The sequence below is a fragment of the Hibiscus syriacus genome, unplaced genomic scaffold (assembly GCF_006381635.1).
Source record: "Hibiscus syriacus cultivar Baekdansim isolate YM2019G1 unplaced genomic scaffold, ASM638163v2 tig00110195_pilon, whole genome shotgun sequence".
NCBI classification, from domain to species: Eukaryota; Viridiplantae; Streptophyta; class Magnoliopsida; order Malvales; family Malvaceae; genus Hibiscus; species Hibiscus syriacus.
In genome coordinates, this window is record NW_024062621.1 from 683,157 (window position 1) to 709,024 (window position 25,868).

The following is a 25,868-nucleotide window of genomic DNA, read 5'->3' on the forward strand; positions in this document are numbered from 1 at the left end:
ACCATTACGTATTGATCATTCGCTGCTAAAAAAATAGAATTGTTGATGTAATAATATTTTATTTTTTAACGATGATATAACATTATCTTATGATGATACGTCAGTATCGCAGTTAATACTTTAACAATGAGTGACCAAAATGAAGCCAAAATTTAATATTAGGTATAGTTTTGAAAATAAAATAGTTATATGACTAAAAAAGAACTACAAAAATAATTAGATGACTTAATATGTAGTTATCCAATTTATATTTGACATTTTAAAGTTAAATTAGTAGTGAGATCTAATCCAAAAGAAATATTCAGACGTGTCGTAAGAAGAATGGAAAGCGCATAGCCTTCCGTTATTACAAACATTTCCCTTATAAATACTCAGTCTTCAAGCTGAATTCCATTGATCACTTTCTCTTTCAATAAAACCAATAAAGTTTTCCCTTCTCGTCTCTATCGGTGACCCCTTTCACCCCGATATAGCTTTGGGGTCGCCTGGAATCATAAAAAAAGTAAAAAATTCGTTAGAGTTTCGAAACGGTTATTCAATTTCTATATTATTTATCGAATCTGATCCAAAAAAAAATATTTTTTTGTTTTTTTATTAAAATTTTTTAAAATAATTTCCAACCATGTCGGAAATGGCGAACACTGATCCCGAAGGAACCGACGCCGTTAGGATGACGTGGAACGTTTGGCCACGTACTAAACTCGAGGCGAGTGCCTGCGTAATTCCGTTGGCCGTTTCCATTGCTCCGATACGTCCACACCCGGACATCCCGACGGTTCCTTACGCGCCTCTGCGGTGCAAGTCGTGTGCCGCGGCGCTCAATGCCTTCGCCCGCGTCGATTTCACCGCTAAAATCTGGATATGCCCGTTCTGTTACCAGCGCAACCATTTCCCGCCACACTACGCCATGATCTCCGAGACGAACCTGCCTTGCGAGCTCTACCCGCAATTCACCACCGTACAATACTCGCTCCAACCGAATCCTGATCCAAACAACCCTTCCGCCCCCTCCTCATTTGCCGCCCGTGTTCGTGTTCGTGTTGGACACGTGCATGATTGAGGAGGAGCTTGGTTTCGTTAAATCAGCGATGAGGCAGGCTCTTGGATTGTTGCCGGAACACGCACTTGTCGGGTTCATTTCGTATGGGACTCAAGCGCATGTACATGAATTGGGATTCTCCGATATATCAAAGGTCTATGTTTTCAGAGGTGATAAGGAGATTTCCAAGGAGCAAGTGTTGGAACAGTTGGGCCTTGGTACTGCCGGGCGGCGGACAGCTGCTGGATATCCGAAAGGCATGCAAAATGGGTACTCAAATACGGGCATTAACCGGTTTGTCTTGCCTGCTTCCGATTGCGAATTTTTTATTGTTTATCAAGTGTTTGATTGATTTTAATGTAGATGTTGGATGAGCTGCAAACGGATCAGTGGCCTGTACAACCGGGTAATAGGGTGTCGAGGTGTACCGGAGTCGCCTTAAGTGTTGCAACGGGATTGCTTGGAGCCTGCACGCCTGGAACTGGTGCTAGGATTATTGCTTTGGTTGGTGGTCCATGCACTGAAGGGCCGGGGACGGTAATGCCATTAAATACTTTGTTTAGCTCTCTGATTCTTTCTGGTTATTGATTGTTTGGTTGTTGCAGATTGTTTCGAAGGACTTATCGGAACCTGTACGTTCACATAAAGATCTTGATAAGGATGCTGCACCATATTTCAGGAAAGCAGTCAGATTTTACGATAGTCTTGCGAAACAGCTGGTTAACCAGGGTCATGTACTGGACCTTTTTGCATCTGCACTTGATCAGGTTTGTTTTGGCCACCTTTCTGGTTGTTTAATTTGTTTTTAGAATCATTTTTGTTCATAGAACAGTAGCTATGCCTGATCTCGGTTGATTCCTCCGATGTTACGTATCAGCTTTATATGCTGTAATCTTCATAACGTCTCAGGTTGGGGTTGCTGAAATGAAAGTTGCAGTTGAAAGAACTGGTGGCCTTGTTGTTCTAGCTGAAAGTTTTGGTCATTCTGTATTTAAAGGCTCTTTCAGGTGTATGTTCAAGGATGGAGAACAATCTCTTGGCCTATGTTTTAAGTTAGTTCTTGTTCTTCTTCAACCTTTTAACTTCACTTCCTTTAGAAATGTTAGCTCTTTCAAGTGTATGTTCTTGATGTCCTTTTCTTATTTTGCTTGAGGTCTAAATTTCCAGTCCGTTCGAATCCCGATAAGCTATTTTTTTTCCTTCCTTTCTAGTGGCATGCTTGAGGTCAACTGTTCAAAAGACATCAAAATTCAAGGGGTCATTGGACCTTGCACATCTTTGGAGAAGGTTGGACCATTTAATCATTTAACAGAAGACTGTATTTACTAGTATTTATCGGGATTTAAGCTGATTACTACTTGTGCTGCAGACAGGAACTAATGTCTCGGACACGATCATTGGGGAGGGGAACACTACAACATGGAAAATGTGTGGCCTCAACAGGAGTACGTGCTTGTCGGTCTTATTCGATATTTCAGCAACTGAGCGATCAAATGCTCCAGGAGCTGCAAATTCACAGCTCTATTTGCAGTTTCTTACAAGGTTTGCAGCATGGGCTACTCAAAAGGGTCCTCTTTGTTTTCCTTAAAATAAAATATGTTTGATTTGTATTCTACTTTGTTCATTCTATAATATGATTGTGATCTTATGTATCTTAATTGCAGTTATCAAGACCCCCAAGGTAAAACAATGCTTCGAGTTACAACTGTGACGAGACGATGGGTGGAAAGTGCTCTTAGTACAGAGGTTAGTTTAAAATCTCTCAATTTATGTCTTGGTTAATCTATTCTAACTGTGAATAATGTGTCCTATATAGGAATTAGTACAAGGTTTTGATCAAGAGACGGCAGCTGTTGTAATGGCAAGAATAACTTCTCTGAAGATGGAGATGGAGGTAATTTAACAAGACTTCTATTAAGATATGCACCAGTTGCTGTATTTCTTTTTCAAATCCACTATCGATCTATAGTTTCTTTAGGTAATTATCACTTTTTCGTTTCATTTAGGAGGGGTTTGATGCTACACGGTGGTTAGATCGCAATCTCATTCGACTTTGTTCGAAATTTGGAGAATATAGGAAGGATGATCCATCATCTTTTACATTAAACTCTTGTTTCTCTTTGTTTCCTCAATTTATGTTTAACTTGCGGCGCTCACAGTTTATACAGGTAACCGCTTCTTCTCTCCTAATATCCTGCCTGTTTTTAGAATATGTAATTGACCTATGATTCTTCTCTCTTTCCTTTCTGTGTCAGGTTTTTAACAATAGTCCAGATGAAACTGCCTATTTTCGCATGTTGTTAAACAGAGAAAACATTACAAATGCAGCTGTTATGATCCAACCATCATTAATATCGTATTCATTCAACTCGCTGCCTCAACCAGCATTATTGGATGTGGCTTCGATTTCAGCTGATCGTATTCTCTTGCTCGATGCATATTTCAGTATTGTTATATTTCATGGTATGACGATAGCACAGTGGCGCAATATGGGTTACCAGAATCAGCCTGAACATCAGGTATGCTCATTAAGATGATAACTCGGGTCTCAGTTTGAATACTTAGGAATTGACTGAAGCCATAATAGAACGATTTTGTTGTATAATGAGCTAATCTGCAACCAATTTCGCGGTTCACATTCAATGGTTTTGATGTATAAAGTTTATTTCTTTTGACAGGCATTTGCACAGCTTTTGCAAGCACCCCACGCTGATGCCGAAATGATTATTCAGGAACGCTTCCCCGTCCCTAGATTGGTTGTATGTGATCAGCATGGATCCCAGGTCGGTACATTTCGTGATCAGCAGTGTTGTACATTGTGAAACCATGTTCATAATGTAACAGTTGCAGTCTGTCAGCACTTAAGTTTCACAGTTAGGCTGAGCTGAGCCTTGTTGAATCCCTCAAATTGGGTACACAAAAACGGAGTGGCCATGATTGGGGTCCATACATGGCCTTCTACACGTTGTCTGCCAAGTCAAAAACCCTGTCTCCCTGTCTAGTTTTCAGATACTTTCCATAGCCAATTCATTATTTTACCTTACAGGCCTATACCAATTCATCGGTCTTAGATTGTTTCTTTTAAGGGCTCATTTCGGTTTCCTTGTGCAGGCAAGGTTTTTGTTAGCAAAGTTGAACCCATCAGCAACATACAGTAATCCCATCGACATGGCTGCCGGATCAGATGTAATCTTTACTGATGATGTAAGCCTACAAATCTTCTTCGAGCACCTTCAGAAGTTGGCCGTGCAACCTTGACCGTAGAAAACAGTTGAAAGATGTAGCATTTCGGTACCGGAAATTCCGTCAGCTTGAGTTCTTATTCTGTCTTACATCCTCCATTCCATTTGGTTCTTTTCCTTCCCATCAGTTTTACGAATGAGAGGTCGGGTACCCCACAACACTTGAAAAGTAAGGATAGCACCATTCATCAGACGAGTTCCGTGAAGGCGTTAGCACGGCAACAACGAATGGCATCGCATCGAGGACCAATTAGGAACATATGTGAAGGAATATAAGTTCTAGGATCCCGGTCGCAGTCTATGTGTTGTAATTTGAGTTTCAGGTCATAAGGGTTAAGAGTCGTATAGATGGTTCATTTTTGTTTTGTTTTATATGTCTCAGCCCACAGTACAGAAATTCAAAGCAATCCCAAGTTATATTTATGATCATATGCTTGTTCTATCCTATTATTTTTAATTTAATTATATTTATTTAGCAAATTTCACTTATACAAAAAGAGAAAAAAATTACTAAAATTAGAGGGAAAATAAAAATGTAAAAGGTTAAGAAAATCAATTAAGCACATGGAATTTTTTACCTTCAATTAAATTTATAAACTGATGAATTAAATCAATTAAATTCTTGAAGAAATTGAATCAATTTCTTAAATATTGAAGAAATTGATATGATTTGGGAGAGGGGTTTTGGGATTTTATGTTGCACCAAATTGATAGAATTTTTAACTATTTAAGATTGACTAAATTATTTTGAATTGGAATAATTTGAAATAATGTATAAGTTTAAAGATTAAAAATGTTTTTATACCATATCATATCACAATTTTCATTAACTTAATGATCAAACTTAACTGTGAGTAACTTAAACAGAAGCAAAACGTAATTTATGTACAATTTAAAAAGAGTTGTGTGATGAAATAGAAATACGAGAATAAGTGGGAATCAAATAGATAGTTTATCCACACACACAAAAATTAAGGGTTTGACTGCATCACACGCCGTTTAACCAATATAAGACTCCCGCTAAAATTCAAAATAATCAGTACCGCTCTCTTTCCTCTTTCCGGGAAAAATGATGTTTGAATATTCGCGAGAACCGGTCGTCTTGTTCACAGTCGATCAATATCCTGATCAAGAACCGGACGTTATTCAATGCTCGCAAGGCCACCGCACCACCCTATCCCTTCGCACCCAACAAGGTGGCTCTATCTGCCTCCTCTGCTTCACCAACCTCATCTCCAACCCACGCGCTCCCACTCTCCATGTTTCCTACGCTCTCTCTCAACTCTCCCACGCCCTTTTTCTCAACTCCCTCCTTTCCTTCCACCCTCACTTCCTCATCTCCCCTCTCCTCCAAGCGCTTTCTTCCTTCGACGATGATCCGATCGCTCAACAACTCATTGACATAATCTCCGCTCTTTGCGCTTCTGCTAATGACTCCGTCACCGCCGATTTCATTGCTCAAGTTTCAGATAAACTCTCTTCTGGCGCGTTGGCGTGGAGTCGAAGGCAGCTTTATATGATGAGTGTATGTTTTGATTGTTATTTCTGTTGTGGATCTGTTTGAATGCTAATAGGAAGAAGCATACGAAAGTTTAGCTAGAGTTTTTCTTGTTCTTTTCTGTGGTTTAATTCGGTGATATTATTCTTTAGCTAGTAGTGAGTTTGAAATTGTTATTTGCGTGGTTAGTGTTTGGTTGCTGAGAAAATTTAGGGAAAAGAAGAGGAAAAAGTTACTTTACGATCTTATTAGCTGCTTTTCCAATACTTGATCCTTGTTTTTGTTACTCATTTTCTTTTACTACTGTTTTCAATTTAATTTTCACAGATACTTAAAAGTAAAAAAATAGTGATATAATGTAAAAAAATAACATATTTAATTTTAAAGCGCAGTTGAAGTTAAGGCAAATGCATTTCCTTTTTGATTTTCAGAAGGAAAAAAACAATAGTAGATTTAACAACCAAATGGTGCCAAGCTTTTGATTATGTTGAAATTAATAAGGGTAATAAAAATTGCACTAGAAAGTGATATGTGTTAGGCTTCTTTTTATGGATGATTTTTTGGTGATATTTGTGCCTAATCTAGTGCATGATTCGAGGAAGTGAAAGATAGTACATCAAATTTTGAGGCTACGTTGTCCGATATGAGTATGAGTCCAACACATGTATCTTCATTTTTTCCCATATACTTGGAGTCATATCCTCAATCCATATCTAAATATGTGCTAGCTCCGAATGCTCAAACAAAAATGAATTGTCGGAATAACATATGAGGTGTAAACTTTTCTCTTAATTGCTATCTTCAAAAAGTTAGACAACTGATCAATTGCTATGTCTGGTTATCTTAAATTCCAGCTTCATTGTCTGAGAGTTCTCCTGAACCGTCAAACAAATGATCCTTGTATGCACATCAGAGACAAAGATGCTCTAGTATCCAATTTGGTGGCAGGTCTTCAATTGCCAAGGTAACGAATAAAAGTTACTGGATACAAAGAGTTTGTAATCAATTTGGATTGTTAATTAGTTGTTTCATACTGCAGTGATGAAATCCGAGGAGAGATTCTATTTGTTCTGTATAAACCATCTGCTCAAGGATATGCATCTAAAGATTGTGTAGGAGCAAATGTTCTTCATGCTTTTTGTCCCAGTTTATTGCGTTTGTCAATGGAGGCCCTTCTGAAAACCCAAAGAGATGATGTACGATTGAATGGAATAGGTTTGTCAAATTATTTTTTGCATTGATTTATTTAAAGTTTTCGAAGTTTAGTGCCAATATAAACTGTAGCCAGGTCTATTATGTAGCTAATTAATATCATTCAAAAAGTCTGGTTTAACTCGCTGTTGTTCATAATATGGTCTTGATTAGGGTCTTTATTAGGAATGTACTCATCTCACACAGTAAGGCTACCTTGACCAATGCAGCTGCAGTTCGTCATGATCATTATAATATGTCCTCTCAAACTAACAATTTCCAATTGTACCTTTGTAGCTTTTCTGATGCTCTTGGCACAAATTGGATTGTTTGGAAATGGACTTGGAAATAAGCAGTTTGAGTTCTGATGAAGCAGACCACTTCATGCAAACGACTGAAGAAGGACCAGATGAATCCCCATTGAGTATATTGTTTGCCGAGGTTATCAAAGGCCCACTGCTTTCATCAGACAGCCAAGTCCAAATCAGCACATTGGATCTGATCTTCCACTACTTGTCATGTGGAGATGCTTCCCCCAAACAGATTCAAATTTTGGTAGAAGAAAATATTGTTGATTATGTGTTTGAGATATTAAGATTATCAGGTAAGTGATATAAATTGGAACAGGTGAATGATATTCAAGTTACCTCAGTGAGTTAAAGTACCCAAAATACTGCTTTCATAAGTACTTCAAACAAAATAAGATAGTAGTTTAGTTTTTGAATTTCATCAAGCATTCAGTTTTAAGCAAATTCAATATTAAAATTAGTCATGAAAGCATTTTTTTTCAAATTCTATTATTATCGGTTGACAGAATTCATGTGTGCTCGTCATGGAATATATTATGTGAACATGGTGCTTATGTTTGTACAGACAAAATGTATGCTTGCATATCTATCTATGTGTGATAATTATATCATGCTGCGAGCTTTTGTAGTGATGAAGTTCTACTCTTGCTAAACAGAATGCAAGGATCCACTGGTCTACTCTTGTGTTAGGGTTCTTAATCTCTTTCCATGCATGGAACAGCCTTTCAGACAAAGATTTATTATTGGTTTTCCAACTCTAATTCCGGTGCTTCGTTATGTGGCTGAAGTTCCTTTCCATCCTGCTCAAGCTCTCACACATACGCTTATACAAAATTGTGTTTCTGATTGCCCTGGAATAGCATCAACCTCTAACATTGATGAATTAGCTCTTATTTTGTCAAGGATGCTTGAAAGGCATAGAAATGGGGAAATTGGCATGATTCCAGAGACATTCGTATTGGTTTGTTCCATCTTTGTAGTTCTTCTAAAATTCCCATCTTCTCAAGGGGCTTCAAATCTTCCATCATTACTTCAAGAAGCATTGAAACATGCTGTTCTAGCTTGTCTGACCATCTCTGAGAAAGATCCTGGTCGACTCTTGCATTCTTTATACCTTCTTAAAGAAGCATATTCATACAGTCAATAAGAGTGCTCTGCAAACAAATCCAGCAACTTTGAACTGCGAACTAGTATTGTGGAAATATGTACCTCACATATATTACCTTGGTTTTCCATGGCTGTTAATGAACTTGACGAGGAAACTGTCATGGGGGTATTCGAAACATTCCAATTTATACTGGTTCAAAACCTGATATCCAAGCAACAGAACTAGCAAAAGTCCTACTTTCATCCTCTTGGTTCAGTTTTTCATTTGGATGTCTGGGACTAGTTCCTGCTGAAAAGATGAAATGGAGAGTATATCTAATGCTCAGTTCACTTGTGGAAGTTCTTTTGGGAAATCAATCTGGACAGCACATTAGGGATGCTGCATTTTTTCTTCCATCTGATCCTATTGATTTGCTGTTTCTTCTTGGGCAGAAGAACTCCCATGATATAGATTTGTCTTCTTGCCAAGCTGCAGTTTTACTGCTTTTGCATTTCAGTTGCCTGCATGATGACTGGTAAATGAACCGACTGTCTTTTTCATCTCATTCATGTTGCATTTCTAACATTTGTTTCTTAACCTATATTTCCAACTCTCTGAATATCTTCAGTAGGCTTGCAGATGAGAGATCGGTTTTAGCTTCTCTAGAGAAATATATTCTTGTCAACAGTGGAGATTTCTTATCAGGTAGCATGGATTCCTTGACAATGATGCAAGTTTTGAATCTTTATGGCCTATGTAGAGGTCTTTCTAAGTTGAGCATCCAAGTTTCTCACAGCCTGGAAGCTGAGAGGATCTTGTTCCATATGCTCTCTCAAAGTGAATGGGATTTGCCTTCTGCAACGATTCATCTGGTAGCAGTGAGATGGTTGTTTCAACAGGAGAAAATCATCAAGCCATTATCGAGTCAACTTCTAAAATTCTGCAGAATAGACTGCTCAGATAGAAACAAAATACTCATCCATATGGACAAGTCTCACATTGTAGATGTAAGGGTAATTGCAGACTTGGTTGCAGCGAGAGATAACCATGCTGCAAAACTTTTGGTGTGTTTATTGTTAGAGCTTGCTGAGGAAGGAGCCAAGAATCAAGACATTATAACTGTAGTAAATCTTATAATAGCAGTCATAAACATCTTTCCAGCTGCCTCAGACCAACTATGCTTGCATGGAATAGGCGATTCAGCCCTAATGGTAGTTTATTATAATTCAAGTCATTCTTCTTCCTCAGAGTTACTTGTGGCCATCTTACTTCTGCTATTTAATATTTTAAGTACAGTGCACCATGAAACACTTTCTGATGGAGAACCTTGGCTTTCATTGTCTACAAAGGTACCATGTCAATTTTTATTTTTATGAGTACTTCCGGTTATGTCCATGGCAGTTCCATGCTTAGCATCAAAGTCATTCATTAATCATCACAAACCCGCCGTTCATCTAGCTGTTACATTGCTAAAACTCGAGAAGATTCCGGGGTGGATGCGGACCGTGTTCGATGACCTTTCCATATATTCTATACTTGAAAACCTTAAAGTCGTGGACGTCAGCTCCGAGATGGTGCTTTTATTTCGAGCTCTCCTCGAGTCTGGATTCTTGAAGACAGAGCATATAACCAGTCTTAATATTGTGTTCCAGGTAAACATCAACTCTTTTATGCTACCTGTTCTCTCTTCTTTTGCTTATCACAATGGCACAAAATATGTTCGTAGATATACAAAACTGTGTGTTCAATATGAGTATACTTGATTCTTTTTTTCTTTCTAAATACTATCATATAGATGGAGGATCTTAGAACATGTATTGAACATAATATAAATATTTTAAGAAAAATGAAGAATTCGTGTAAGATAGATATAAGAAACAACATAGTTATGTTATTTTTGGTATTGTAGGCTTGCAGAAAACGAATGTACAACAATGGTAAAGGACATACCACTGATAAGCATGCTCGGAGGAGCATCACCTGGGCGGACGATCCAGCAGAACTTTGCGAGTATCTCGTTCATTGGATGGTCTCTCAGTCATGTTCAGACACCAATTCAGGGAACAAAAGGTTGTCCGATGAAATAGAGATGTTTTTCTGCAGTTTAACAGAAGGTAATAGCTGAACCTTAACTAACGATTTTCATGTAAATGTTCTGTACAAATTGATATTAACCGAAATAAATCTACACATATTAAAATGATTGAAATATTAAAATTTAACCGAAATGATATTTAAATAATTTGACGTCGGTTTAAGACCGATACAATGGGCATGGCCAATATTAATTATTATGATGTCATAATGTCCCAAATTTAATACAACTGATGACGTGTACAAGAATAATTGATAGAAAATATACAAATATTAAATCGAAATAAAAAATTTTGTTTGATAATAGATTAGTAAAAGTGGGGAAATTAAGGGTCGTTTCAATTTGTTTATACATATATTTCAAACTCAGATTTCAATGAAATTGATTATATAATTTTGCTTTTTTATTTAAAATTATAATGACTTTGGTAGGTACGACATGAAGGCTAGTATACCGGCTTTATTTTTATTTTGAACGTGCTTATTCAACCTGCTTATCTATTTATTTAAAATTATAGAATATAAACACTAAATTTAAAATAATACAATGACCTTGACATATCTATATCAAATATTTATTATCCTTTAAAATAAATGTATTTCAATCCTGTCCCAACTGACCTTTGACATAAATACAATAGAACCTTTTATGTATAATATAAATAAACAAAATAAAATTAGTATCAATCAACAGGGGATCATATGTGATTGAGGAATTAATTTGAAGGATTTCATATGTCATGAGGAAACTTGTATTATTTGAGTATTCCTGGAAAACACTTAGAGGGAGAATAATCACATAGCTTTTGCACGAGTGTCTATAACTTATTGTGTGAGAAGTTGATGTTAAAATGTACCATAGTATTTGAATCATGAAAGATGTTGGAGGTTACAACAATTTCATATTGATTTTGGTAATCCAAGATATCCACGATTGAAAATTATAATGATTTTGGTAGATAGGTTGAAACATGATTGTTGGTATACCGGCTCTATTTTATTTTTAAACGTGCATATTGATCCTTTATTGTCAACATAAATAGGTAGCCAAGGTGGTTGCATGTGGTGAGCAAGTAGTGAGAGTGAAACACACCAAGAGATAATCCTTGTAAATGGCATTCGAATCGACATTGGAGTTGCCAAGGTTTATCGTCCTCGCACCCAACGACAATAAAGATTACTTGAGCTATGTTCATGAAGGTGGAGACACTGATGGGTTTCTCAAATTCTCTGAAACTCAAGCTGTGAGTCCATATGCCAAGTTTGAAGTGAAGATTTCCACCTCGAAGGGCTTGGTGCACATAAGAAACTGTCAAAACAACAGATATTTGGAACGAATCCAATCGGAGTACTGGGTTGCTGCCACCTCCAAAATCAAGGACTCATGTACATTGTTCAAGTTCATCCCTGTAGACCACGCTACGGAAGAGAGTAAGCCAACACTAGATCGCTGTGTATCGGCGAACCACACCGAGTACGATGCTAAAGGCAACTTCTCTGAACTATTTAGCCATGCTAACAGTGGAAGAGCCAGTCAAATTCAACTAACTCAAATATTCTTGATTAACTTAACTAAATTGAATACTCATCTCTTACATATAACCATGTCAAATTCCAATGGTTATAAATAAAATCAATTTTCCTTCCAGGAAGAATGCCTTTGTGTTTGTCTACTTTAATGTGAGAATATGTAAGTCATGTGTGCTGTTTTTATGTGGTATTGAGATCAAGATATTTGTACTTATGGTTTATGTGGAATATGAGTTTTGATTACAGCAGGTTAGCTTAGCACTCCTTTGTCACTTCATAAAACGTCTCATTTGACAAAAACGAAGAAATTTTATGTAGGTTACTAGATTCTTTTGATTTTGGTCGTAATTCACAATGAAAAGTTTGATTTTTTTCTTCCTATATCTGAGTTTAATGTTTTTATTTTTATGATTTTTTTGTGATTATTGTCTCTAATTTTCTCTTTCTAAATATAAGTGTAAATCTAACACTATAAACCTTACATATGTTTTTCAGTAATTTTTGGTCGTTTTCGTTCTAATATACATGTGAATCCGCCACTAGGATTGTAAATGATATAAACAGATCGCAAGTTACTCAAGTTCGACTTTATTAACATTTGAATCAAATAGACTCAACTCGAGCTCGAACTTGACCTGAGTTCTTAACGAGTCAAAGTGAACTACTTAATACCAGACTTGAAAAGCTCGCAAGCAACTCGAAAAAAAATATATTAAAATTTTAATTTTTAAAGTAAATTAATAATAGTATTAACATTTATATGTTGTTTTCTTAAAAAGTACAATATAGAGTTTTCATTTACTTAAGGTTTGAGATCGAGTTCAAGCTTAAATCGAGCTAAGTCTGATAATGTTTTGAGTTCATGGTTTTTCAAGCTTGAATATAACTTTAATTTTTTTATTTTGAGTTCAAGTCGAGCTTGAAAATTTTAAGCTTGTGAGTTTTCGAGTCGAGTATCAAGTAGCTCGTGAGATTTTTTTTTTAAATATAAGCTTGTGAGCTTTGAGTCGAGTTGAACTTCAATTTTGATTCTTGGTAACCTAGTTTTTGGTTCCGTAAATAAAAAATATGTCTTAGATTTTAGAATCACGAGAAAGAAATTTCTAGAGAGATGTAATCATTTTGTAGTCTCTACAACTTTTGAGGTTTATATTGTAGAGAGTTCTGTAAGGATATAGGGAGGGTATTTTAGAATACACTAGGTTTTGATATACATACCGGATCTTAAGATACATTAGATATCATGTATTTTTACTCTTTGTGATCTCTATATTTATAGTGTATTTTTTCATGTATACAATTACATTCCATTCTTTTTACTCAAAAAGATTATTCGATTCGACTCGATCTCAGATTTAATCAAGAATTAAATAGTTTACCTAAGGATCAACATGTAATTGAGATAGGAGTCAAGAAAAAGCAAAAGCAAATCACAGCTTCCAAGTTCCACACCTATTAGTAGGGGTGAATATATAATCAAGTCGAGTGAAAAAAATTAAGTTAATAAGTATGATTTTGTAATTCAAACTTTATTTGATTCATTTTACAAAGATTGATATATTACTATAATTTTTTGGGTAAACTACTCAAATGATCACTTAGTTATAGGGTTGGTGTCGATATGACCACCATACTTTCAATTTTGGTAATATGATCATATAATTATTTAAGTGGTTTCAATGTAGTCACTTGTTGTTAGTCAATAACCACATCAGTTGTGCAGTTTTTTTAACGGCAAGTGGCTACATTGAAATCACTTAAATAGTTATGTGGTCATATTGTCAAAATTGAAAGTATGGTGGTCATATCAATACCAATCCCATAGTTAACTGGTCATTTGAATAGTTCACCCTATTTTTATTTTTTTGTAAAATTTTGTATCGAGTCGGCTGATATTAACGGAATCATTTTAGGGTTTGGATCTGAGTCGGGTCTAAAGGTATTAAAAAAGTATATTATGATTTGGTCACTTAATGTTACCTTTGTTTCTATTTAGTCACTCCCTTTTAATTTTTTTTTGATTATATTACCCAACTCGAAACGGTAAAAAGGTATGAAAGGAGAAGAAAAGTAATATATTTCAATTTCATGATGATCATATGGCGCAGATAGCAAATCAACCAATACAAGATTGAAGTTTGGGTTTGAATTTTGTCGATTTTAAAGAGATTTCAAGGAAAGTCAAATTAAGAAGAAGAAACAAGGAAACATTTTGGAACCAATTATGTTACAAATGGTGGCCAAGGACGTCGGCTAAGAGAAAGAAAGGTAAAATATTAGGTTACTTTCATAAATAAGACTTCCTAAAATTAACGTTTAAATTATATATTTTTTCAAAAAGTTGGACGATAAAAAAATTAAAGTTGAGTTACTGAAATATAAACAAAGATAAAGTTAACTGACTAAATATAGAGTTTATCCTAAATAAAATTTTGGGCAAGATTGATTTGGATATTTATACATAGATTCAAGTTTAGGGTTTAGAAAATTCATCGTTTTGTGTTTTTGATGACTACTATGATGCAGTAATGAAGGGGCAAAAAGACTGGAAATTGGCATGCAATTCCAAATAGAAGAAAAGTCTTGTGGAATCGGAACTAATTTCCACCTATTGTGTGGTTGTGCTCATTCAGTCCATCTCAAACAGCGAAGAAATTTTCTGTATATCTTTGTCTGTTTAATGACTTGACTTAAACAGAGGGGTGGGGCTTAAATTTCATGGAGTGATAATAGGGCAAAAAGACTGACATTTGCATGCAAGGCCAAAGACTCCTACCAATACATGCACACAAAGATTTTCCTATAAATATGTTGTCTATACAAACAATCTTCCTTCACAGCCATAGCCAGCAAACATGAAGAATCTCCATTTCCTCATTTCCCTCTTCTCTTGCTTCCTTTCTCTTGTGTTTTCCTTTTCTCCTTCTCAATCTCATCTCCCAAAACAATATTGCCTTGATGACCAGAGATCCTCTCTGTTGCAATTGCAGCATGATCTCTACTATGCCCCAAAATTTACCTTCACTTCCAAATTTGAGTTGTGGGATCCCAACACTGATTGTTGCTCTTGGGAAGGAGTTACCTGTGATGATGCCATTGGTCATGTCATCGGACTTGATCTAAGCTACAAAAACCTTTCCGGGACCTTTCACTCCATTTTCGATCTCCATCATCTTCAGCGCCTTAACCTTGCTGGAAACAACTTCAACACCACTCTGCTTTCCTATGGGTTTGATGAACTCCAAAATCTAACTCATCTCAATCTCTCCAGCTCATGTTTCCATGGCCAAATTCCAATGGAGATCTCATACTTAACAAGGTTAGTTTCTCTCGATCTCTCTGATCAAGGTGGTTGCTATTGGAGAAATGGTGATGATTATGATTTATCTACTTTGAGACTAGAGAAACCAAGCTTCAAGACATTAATCAAGAATTTGAGGTTTCTGAGAGAGCTTCATTTGGATGGTGTGGACATTTCAACTCATAGTGCTAAATGGTGTGAAACCACATCTCTAGTACTTTCCGACCTACAAGTGCTGAGCTTTGCATACTGTGGTTTAAAAGGTCCATTATGTCCTTCACTCTCAAAACTTGGTTTTCTTTCCAAACTTATCCTTGACGGAAATCCAATCTCTTATGTACCTCCCAATTTCTTGAAAAATTCCTCTCTTTTGGTTTCTCTCAGTTTGGCAGATTGCAGTCTGAGTGGCCATTTTCCAACAGAAATTCTCTTGTTGCCGAAAATTCAAAGCATTGACATTTCAGATAATTGGGGACTTAAGGGTCATTTGCCTGAATTTCCATCAAATAGTGATTTACGGAGTTTGTCGCTTTCTGGTACAAATTTTAGTGGAAAACTACCTGAATCAATCGGTAACCTTCTTCTTTATTTAGATCTACGGGGTTGCAATTTTAGAGGATCAATACCTTCTTCTTTATTTACTCTTCCATCATTACAGAAACTGTATCTCAGTGGAAATCAATTGGTTGGGAAAATAGATGAGTTCCCCAATGCGTCTTTTTCATTGATTGAGGAATTACGTTTAGGGAATAATTATTTAACAGGAACAATCCCCAAGTCAATCCTTCAACTCCCAAGGCTTCAAGTGCTTTCTATTGGAGACAATAGCTTTAGTTCCATGAAGCTTGACATGTTCTTTCAACTCGACGACTTAAGGTTTCTCGTCCTATCCAATATAAGCTTGTTAATTGAAAGCGACAACACAAGTCTTACTAAATTTCCCAAACTAGAGATCCTATTCCTAAGGTCATGCAACCTTACTGAATTTCCAGAATTCATCAAAACACAAGACAAGTTGACTTTTCTAGATCTTTCTAACAACCATATCCACGGTGTTGTGCCTAATTGGTTGTGGAAGAGCTCTCTTCAATTTGTAAATCTTTCTTTCAATCCCATTGATTTTCCAAAACAGCTTCCCTTCGGTGATGCAAACTTTTCTTTTCCAAAGATGTTTGAATTATATTTGATATCCTGTAACATAAGTGCATTTCCAGAGTTCTTAAGGAGTCTAGAAAACTTGGATACACTCGACCTTTCAAATAACAGGATAAGTGGTGCAGTACCAAACTGGGTGTGGAAGAAAAGTTTGGGTTATCTGAACCTTTCTAAGAACCATCTCTCATCTTTGGACCAACTTTTACCCAACCACAGTTTAACTTCTTTGCAAGGCTCCTTACCTTCACCCATTTGCCTTGTGAGTCGACTTCGGTATTTCGATGCATCTCATAACAATTTGAGCGGCCCAATTCCAAATTTCTTAGGTAATCTGAGAGCTCTCGACTATCTGGATCTTCATGGAAATAACTTGAGCGGAACCTTACCAAAATTTTCAAAAGCTTCCCGACTATGGTTTCTCAAAGTTAGTGACAATAGATTAGAAGGGAAGCTGCCAAGATCATTGGAGAAATGCACTGGACTTTATGTTTTGGATGTGGGAAACAACATGATGAGTGATACCTTCCCTTTTTGGTTGGAGAAATTACCTGATTTGGCAGTTCTAATATTGCGGGGAAATAGTTTCTATGGTCAAATTAAACATTTGAAACATAAAATTGGTTTTCCAACTTTGGATGTGTTAGACATTGCTTCTAACCAATTTTCTGGTGAACTATCCATTGATTTCCTTAATGCCACTCAACTAAGGTCGCTCAAAATCGGTGGGAATAAATTGGAAGGGAAGCTGCCAACATCATTAGCCAATTGCACAAAACTTGAGGTTCTGGACCTTGGAAACAATATGATTCATGATACATTCCCGTTTCAATTGGATAAGTTGCCTTCCTTGAAGGTTCTCATTCTACGAGGCAACAGATTTCATGGTTCTGTCACAAAATTTGACACTAAATGTGGTTTTCCAAAGCTACGCATTTTGGACATTGCTTCCAACAACTTTTCAGGTGACTTGTCCATTGAATTTTTGCAAAGTTTGAAGGCAATGAGGCAGATGACTAATGGTGACAAAGCACTGCGGGAGTACATCGGAGAGGACTACTATCAAGACTCAGTGACGATTGTCAACAAAGGGATCGAAATGGTTTACGAGAAAGTCTTGACCATTCTTACTTGTCTTGATCTTTCCAACAACAGTTTCCGTGGGAGAATACCTGAAGAAATACAGATCCTCATGTCACTCATAGTGCTAAACTTATCAAACAACGGCTTCTCTGGCGAAATCCCATCAGCACTTGACAACCTAAAAGGCCTTGAGTCCTTGGATCTCTCACAGAACAAACTGTCAGGAAAGATTCCTCCACAGCTTGCAAGTCTAACTTTCCTGGAGGTACTGAACTTGTCTTACAATCAACTTGAAGGGAGCATACCACAAAGCAACCAATTCAATACATTTTCAAATGATTCTTACCGGGGGAACTCAAAATTATGTGGGCGACCATTGTTAAGGGGATGCAATGATGTTGGTCCTCCAATGCCATCTCCTCCAAGGGAAGATGAAGAAGATTCATGGTTAGATGTTATGTCTATTTGGCAAATTGCTTTGGTAGGATATGCTAGTGGTTTGGTCGTTGGGCTATGTATTGGATATACAGTGCTGAATGAGTTGGGGAACAAATGGGTTTACAAGTTCAGAATGTATGGGAAAAGAAACAGAAGAACAAGGTGACTCACCATCAAAATTCATGTTTCAAAATCATCAGGTAAGCATTTCCTTTAGAAACTAGAGTATCTCTAAATTGAGTTGTAAAGACATGCACACAATCTTTTTAAAAATTTAGGTCCCTGACCGTTATTTTTCTTGCAGGATGAACTTGAAGCAGAACATGCAATCTGCAATATGAAATTGTGATAACTTTCAAATTATTGTGATTGATGTTGAAAAGATCATTGATTGGGAGAATACGTCTCCGAATCAAGTTGAAATCCTATTCAGCCGGATCATGCGGTTGGTAAAGATTCACATAACAATGATAAATGGATTAGGAATTGCCGGTTAGGGAGTTGCTGGAACTGAAACAGATGAAACAATGTTAGACAGGTAGTTTCAGCCCCTTTTCCCTTATTCCCATGAACTGCTGTGTTGTCGGATTCACGTTGTCCGGGAAATTGCAAGATGCTGTAACAACAGCTAATCTGCTTCTGACTCTAACTCAGATGTTGAGAAAGCTTGGAGTTGAGTTTCATGATGAGGTCTATGATCATAAATCTCAAACACGGTATGTTTTACCATCAATAATATCTGTTTTATAGGATTTGATCATCATTGTAGTTACTTTTAATGTTCATATAGGAGAGGGTTTGGAAGAATTTATCTGTAGATCATATAACGTTGCAGTACTTTAACTGGTAAAAGTGATGAGCAGTAAGTGTTCTCTTTCCTTCTCGTTTGGCATGTTTGAGAAGTTATATCATCAGTAGTTTGACTTATGTTTTGTAATGCGAACAACAAGATCGTTTCAGTCTTCTTCTCGATTTCGTTGCAGGGGCCAAACTCTCTAGTGTCTTGGCTGCCAAACTCAAGAATCAAGATCATAATGGTTATATACAGGTGACATGTTTTTGGTACTGTATATGTTTGTATTTGAAATCATAGACGGTAGGCAACAACTTCAACCATTAATCCAAAGTGAACTTACAACATAATCTTTCAGGCAATTGGGAGCTAATTAATGTCGTTTGAAGACGTATGATGATGGCTATGCTACGCTTCAATCAGCAAGCCATTTGGGGGCAATCTTTCTCTGCTACTGCAATTTCATTGCAATAATGCTGTTACAAAACAGATAATGGAGCCATAAGGTGCGCACATATAATCTTGTATTACCATTGGTGATAAGATTCAAGTATTTGATTTTTTACATGTCTTATAATTCACTTATTTAACTTCTGCAGGTGACAATCTCAGTGAAAACATTGAAGGTGCAGAACTGGATTCTTCATGAATTGCCAGGACTTAAAACCGACTTCTTAATTTCTCTCGACGATCGTTTTCACAGAGATGTCCGTCGGTATAAGACTGAGGAGTCAGGGATCCTAAAAGCCCGGTCTTGGCTGGCCAAGCATGGGTTGGAGGATTAATTCAAAACGAAAGCCCTGTACTCGTTGTGACAGAAGATGGTAAAACATGATGGCAATCAGATGTTCCGGAAATCCAGGTCTGTTCTAACATGCATATCAACTTGTTGGATTAATCATGTCATCAGCGATCGATGAACATTGCTACGTTCTTTACAGGGTAATCCCCTGAGAGGGAGACCGCAGATGATCCAGTTGAGCTTAGACGGAAAAGCCAGACTATACGTGATGAGCTTGGTATTCAGCACATGGGATCGACAATTCTATCCGGAACTTTAGAAGAAAGGTTACCACATGCTGCGGGTTGATGTCGACACCTAGAAAGGTGGTCTTAAAATAAACCCGGATATTTGGTCGATTTCGGAGCTGAACCTGATGGCCCTCGCCTGGCTCGTGAGATAAGATATCCAGGTGGTGACTGCAAAAAATTCTTACTGTCCTCATCAAATATTTAATAGTCAGGACCAAAATAGGGAAAAAAATAACATTAGTGACGTTTTTGTTAAAAATAAATAGTTCAAAGAATAAAACAGTAAAGAAGTAATATGTTTGTTACTTGGTATAGTTTACCTTTTTAATTTAAATACTTCTGAAGTCCCTACCACATTCAAAATTCATCAATTTACACCCTCTCATGGAACTATCCTAATTTTATCCTTGTCAATAATTAAAACAACTCAAACTAATTAAAGAATCCATACATAATAATTTTACCTTCTAACTTTAACAATCCGTATATAATAGGGTAAACTACCTATTCAATGCTCAAACTATCAGTTTTATTTTATTTAAGTACCTAAACTTTCATTTGTTTCAAATCATACCCAACACTTACTTTTTTTTCATTTTAGTATCTTGCCATTACAAATTTAAAGGAATTGTTGTATGTGGCACCTTTTTTATTAATAAATTGCATCATTCATCATTCAACTATTTTCTCACTCTTATTATGGTCACTAAAATTTAATTTTTTTAATTTAATTACTTAACTTTGATACTTCCATTTGACGATATGAGTCAAGACCTTATTGTCTAAAATACGAATTTGAATACCCAATAGATCTTCTTTTGTGAGTGTTGGTGAAGGAACTCAAATTCCAAGAACATGTTGGCAAATTACCCTTTGAAAAGGGCATATATATCAAAGATGGTGTTTTGTTGGCATTTCATAATTATAAAAAGTGTAAAGTATAGTAATGGTCACTGAACTTTTCTAAAGATTTCATTTAGGTCCCCTAACTTTTAAAACTTGTAATACAGTCCCCCAACATTTAGTCAGTTTGCAATATGGTCCCCCAACAGTTACGTCGGGAACCATATTACAAACGGACTAAATGTTGAGGGACCATATTGCAAACAGACTAAATATTGGGGGATTATATTGAAAGTTTTAAAAGTTGGGGAACCTAAGTGAAAGGTTTAGAAAAGTTTAGTGACCATTACTATACTTTACCCTAAATAAAATTCAATTAATAACGTAAAATACCAAAATACCCTTCTCTCTTCCCTCAACATCTCCTTAATCGTAACATCACCCCTTTCCCTAACCCCCAACACAGCTCTGTTTACATTTATCCATTGAAGGAGACCTTGAACCTCCCACGGCTGAATGATGCTCAAATTCCAATCTCTACTAATCACCTCCAAAAGGGAACCGAAATCTTTTGAGATCTTGAACAACCCCACAACACCAAACTCTTCTTCTTCCAAAGAATAACCTGCAAAAGCAAAGCCTATACAGTAACCAAAAGTGAAACTTTCCTTTCTCCTTCAGATACCATTTGCAGCGGAGGAAGGAAACGGCGGCGGCGCTTTGCTTTTGGAGATGACTGTGATCGGAGAGAAAGGGGATGAAGGAGGGGAAGTCGGTGGGGATCAAATTTGACGCTGGCAGGAAGCAATTGCTGACATGGGCGCTCGTCAAGGTGGCTCAGCCCGGTGATTTTTACAGTTATTATTATTATTTTTTGTATAAATTGAGTGTTGGAAATTGGTAGGGAAAATGATTTCAGGTTGATTTGAAGCTGAAAGTGTGTAGAGGGTCATTGCTGAAGAAGACTCTGATAAGGGAAGCCAAGTCTTTCGAAGCAGCTAAGCTAATTCTGGAACTACCAAAACCCATAACCCGATACAGTCGTCTACCTCTGTTGCGAAACTTTGCGCACAAAAATTACCTAAATGTTTCTCGGTTTACGCTGTTCAGAATGGTAAAATTATGTTCCAAAGGGAAGCAATTGAGAAATACGAATAGATCCCAAGGTCGTGCTTCTTCTTTCCTTTTTTTTAGTTCTAATTTGTTCCTATATCTAATTGTTCGAAATTTGTTGTTTCTCGTACTGAATTCTGCTTTTTCATTTATATATTTGTTTGTTTTAATGGACAATGATTCACCGGATAAGAGCCTTGGTGTCATTGTCGAAGAGTGTAAGAACAAATGGAAAACAGAGCTGTGTTGGGGTTAGGGAAAGGATGGTGTTACGGTGAAGGAGAGGTTGAGGGAAGAGAGAAGGGTTGATTTTGGTATTTTATTTATTTTACTTTATTAATTGATTTTTATTTATTTAGATAAAGATGATAAAAATTAAGGAGTGACATGGTGTGTTCTGATTGGTCGGTGATTTGTTTAATCGTAGTTAACAATTTAAGATAAATTGAATAACGATTTATAGTAATTATTTTATGAGATAATTCGATAGAAATGATATAATTTAAGGGTAATGATGCATTTAAGATTTTAATTAATTAATTAAAAGTCCTGTCTACATCAATATTTATTTAAATTAATGTTTATAAATAACTTTAAAATATTATTTAATTATTGTTATCAATTATAAGTCTGCAATTAGCAATTATCGAATCAAATATATTTTCTAACATAATTGAAAACATAGTGTATTTTGGTTTTTCTGGATTGACAATTGAAACCACTGGATTACAAGATGACAGGTGTCCTAATAAGTATATTATATACTTAAGAAACTACAAAAAATAGATAATAAACATAGAGTAGAATTAAAAAAGGGTAAAGTATAGTAATGGTCACTGAACTTTTCTAAAGCTTTCGTTTAGGTCTCCCAACTTTTAAAACTTACAATATAATCCCCAACATTTAGTCTGTTTGTAATATGGTCCCTCAACATTTAGTCCGTTTGCAATATGGTCTCCGACGTAACTGTTGGGGGACCATATTGCAAACAGACTAAATGTTGGGGGACTGTATTGCAAGTTTTGAAAGTTAGGGGATATAAATGAAAGCTTTAGAAAAGTTCAGTGACTATTACTATACTTTACCCTTATAAAAAGGAGCATAGGAATCAATAGCGCGTCCTATGTAAGATTCCAATTGCAATCGGAATCTCTAAAGAAATCACAATCATCTCTCTCTCACACTCACCGCTTCTTTCTTGCTTCTTGTTGGGTTGTTGAATTACACATATTCCCCCATTTATTTAGTACCCATCAACCAACATTCATGAGGAAACGTTAGCATCTGTCGCCTCACATTAATAATTTCAAAAAATAGATGGGTAAATTCTATCTACGATCACTTAATTATGAGAAGATTTTAATTTAATCATTTATTTTTTAATTTTACTAATCAAATCACTTAACTATTTAAATGATTTTAATCAAATCACCTGTCATTAAAATTTGACGGAAGAGTTGGGTGATAGTTAATGAAATTAGTATAATACACACTTAATCCTCGTTACATACACATTCTATCATTTTGATTCTAATTTTAATTTAATTTAATAAATTCAATCATTTAATCATATAGTGACACATGAGTCATGATGCGTGTCACCATATGATTAGAGGATTTTTTTAATAATAATTTATTTAATTTAATAAATTTAATCTTTTAATTAAATGATAAGATGTGTAAGTAAAGTTAACTCAATCCTACATAGAAATGAAAGTATAAATCTTTAGATATATAAACGTTACTTTAATTGACAACAAGAGACAAGCAAACATACCTCTCCCATACATTAACCACTAAAGTATTCATAGCGATTTGCCTTGTATGACATTTTTGGAATTTTCCATCTTCATATATACACCTTTCTCCATGCACTTCTTTCAACCACTAAATATTCGTACCATCTCCATATATACACCTCTCCCATGCATTTCTTTCTACCACTAAATATTTGTACCATCTTTCCTTTGATAATAACCTTCTGGTACTTTCCATCTTCGTATATCGTACTTCTAAATTCGATTCTTTTTAATTTCTTGCCAAGGATGTTTTATGATTAATCAAATGATTAAATCTTCACTTACATCTCAACTAGGGATGAACAGACAGATTTCGACTTAAAAATTAAAAACTTTCACTTAATATAGGCCTGATCTAATGTTTAGTGATGTCCCCATCAACTTGAACTCATCCTAAATTTTAGAGATAAAATCTAATCTGATCTCGATTCAACTTGGATTTTAGGGATAAAACAACTTTAACTCAACCTAAATTTTAAGGATAAAAACTAGTCACTTGATCTAACACAAATAAAAAATTAATTTTATTTGGAAAAATAGAGAGATAACTAAAAAATATAGAGAAACATTATAGTGATCATCTCTAAATACGTATAAGAGTGATCATCTCTAAATACGTATAAGATAATTATATTATTATCACATGTCAAATTAAATGTTTTCATCTTAAATTTGACTCGACCTCACTCAAATATGAATTTTAGAAGAAAAAACAGACCCTATATAATTAGTTTGGTTTGAAACTTATTAGGTTTGGGTAATTTGATAATCCTTATTCCCAACGAATTTTGGGTGTAGTGGTTGGGTACATTGCACTTTCAAAAATTGAACATAAACTTAAATTATAGAAATAACATTATTAGGATAAATTTCATAAAAATAAATTAGAAAATAACTATAAAAAAACCGGTGCATACCATATATACTCCCATTGAATAAAAAAAATTCAATATATATATATATATATATATATTTGTTTACTTTGATGTAATCATTAGTTGTGATTTTGTTCAAATATTCAAATACATCAAACATTGGTACAATGCATGTATCTTTTTGAATAAAAAAATACTTTTAGGGTCCTTAAATTTAATCATATGAATGGGATGGACCCAAAACGGATAGATTGAAAGAGCTATAAATAATGAGACAAGTAGGAGCCAAACTATGAGCTGTTCAAAGCTATTGCCTATTTAGTTTGATTTAAATTGAACACTAACCTTCAACCAGTGTCATTCATGCGGCCAAGCTTTGCCTATTTAGTTGGGATATCTAATTCATTTATTTTTTTAATTTATTTATGTTCAGTTCATACTCATTCAACTCTTAAAATTATGTTCAAGTACATTTTGTTTAAATTAAATGAACTTACTTGTTGGTATTTAATAAGTATGCATATGACAAAACTTGTTGGTTAGGGTGAAGCTATAATATCTTTTTGGATGGCCATATTGATTCATAAATTTTTGAGGAGTTAAAATACAATTTTACCATTGTATTATATTATAATTTTATAGCTTTTGAAGAGGATAAACTTAAATCTTATCATTTATGGGAGATAAAAATGCAATTTCACAATATTCAAATTGAGGAAAACAAATAGTACAAAGCCAATATGAGAATTTAAGTAAAGTACAGGGGTCGAAAGTCATATACAAGGTAGTATATGTTCATAACATTTTTAAATCATTCACAACGCATACACACCCTATAAATGCAACTATTCGAACTCCTGACTTTAAGGAGAATAATACTCTCTATAATTATTGAGGTCATTCAATAGGTTCAAAACAAAAACGAGTAGTATCTGCTTTAATGCTTAACCCTATAGGATATGGAGACTCCCTCGCTTGAGTTTACACTTATAAGAATTATATATGATTATCAAGTGGGCTAGTGGTTGTTCTTTCTAAGGGTATTGGGTTCAAGCAGGTGTGTGTATTTTTAATAACTAAGAAAAAATTTAAACAGATACTATCATGTAATCACCTTATATTATTCAAAAAATATATAATTATAATAATAAGCATAAATTATAAATTTAATCAATAGTTTAATTATTTATAATCTTTATAATTTTTTAAATTTTGATATTGTCTTACATATTAACCGTTAAATTTGTTAAGTTAAAATCAACTATTAACGCATGAATTATTGTTACGCATTGGATAGGAGAGAGACATTAATTTCAAATTAGAATAAGGGAATAGACATTAATACATTATAAAAGAAAAGAGATAATAGATTTTTTTAAGAATAAGGCAATAGTTATATGACATTATGATTAAATTATTTTTTAAAATTTTATATTCCTTTTAATTCTTA

At 35.2% G+C, this 25,868-nt stretch overlaps 4 protein-coding genes and 2 pseudogenes across 4 annotated transcripts; all 6 read left to right on the forward strand.

Annotated features, from left to right (window-relative positions):
• The first annotated feature begins 582 nt into the window (after positions 1 to 582).
• LOC120218198 lies at positions 583 to 4,455 on the forward strand (annotated as a pseudogene).
• An 895-nt stretch (positions 4,456 to 5,350) lies between these two features.
• Positions 5,351 to 11,587, forward strand: LOC120218197 (annotated as a pseudogene).
• Positions 11,572 to 12,090, forward strand: LOC120218044. The gene has a single exon (XM_039215040.1). It carries the CDS (start codon positions 11,572 to 11,574, stop codon positions 12,088 to 12,090), a length of 519 nt encoding a protein of 172 aa, XP_039070971.1.
• Positions 12,091 to 14,794: 2,704 nt separating this feature from the next.
• On the forward strand, positions 14,795 to 15,864 carry LOC120218193 (receptor-like protein 9DC1). The gene is made up of 2 exons (XM_039215161.1): positions 14,795 to 15,308; positions 15,392 to 15,864. The coding sequence occupies exons 1-2, from the start codon at positions 14,845 to 14,847 to the stop codon at positions 15,474 to 15,476; spliced, it is 549 nt and encodes a 182-aa protein (XP_039071092.1). The 5' UTR covers positions 14,795 to 14,844; the 3' UTR covers positions 15,477 to 15,864.
• Positions 15,561 to 18,738, forward strand: LOC120218045 (receptor-like protein 7). Its single transcript, XM_039215041.1, has 3 exons — positions 15,561 to 15,583; positions 15,675 to 18,163; positions 18,268 to 18,738. The coding sequence occupies exons 1-2, from the start codon at positions 15,561 to 15,563 to the stop codon at positions 18,127 to 18,129; spliced, it is 2,478 nt and encodes an 825-aa protein (XP_039070972.1). The 3' UTR covers positions 18,130 to 18,163; positions 18,268 to 18,738.
• A 2,304-nt stretch (positions 18,739 to 21,042) lies between these two features.
• Positions 21,043 to 22,108, forward strand: LOC120218194. Its single transcript, XM_039215162.1, has 2 exons — positions 21,043 to 21,463; positions 21,551 to 22,108. The coding sequence occupies exons 1-2, from the start codon at positions 21,389 to 21,391 to the stop codon at positions 21,998 to 22,000; spliced, it is 525 nt and encodes a 174-aa protein (XP_039071093.1). The 5' UTR covers positions 21,043 to 21,388; the 3' UTR covers positions 22,001 to 22,108.
• The last annotated feature ends 3,760 nt before the right edge of the window (positions 22,109 to 25,868 follow it).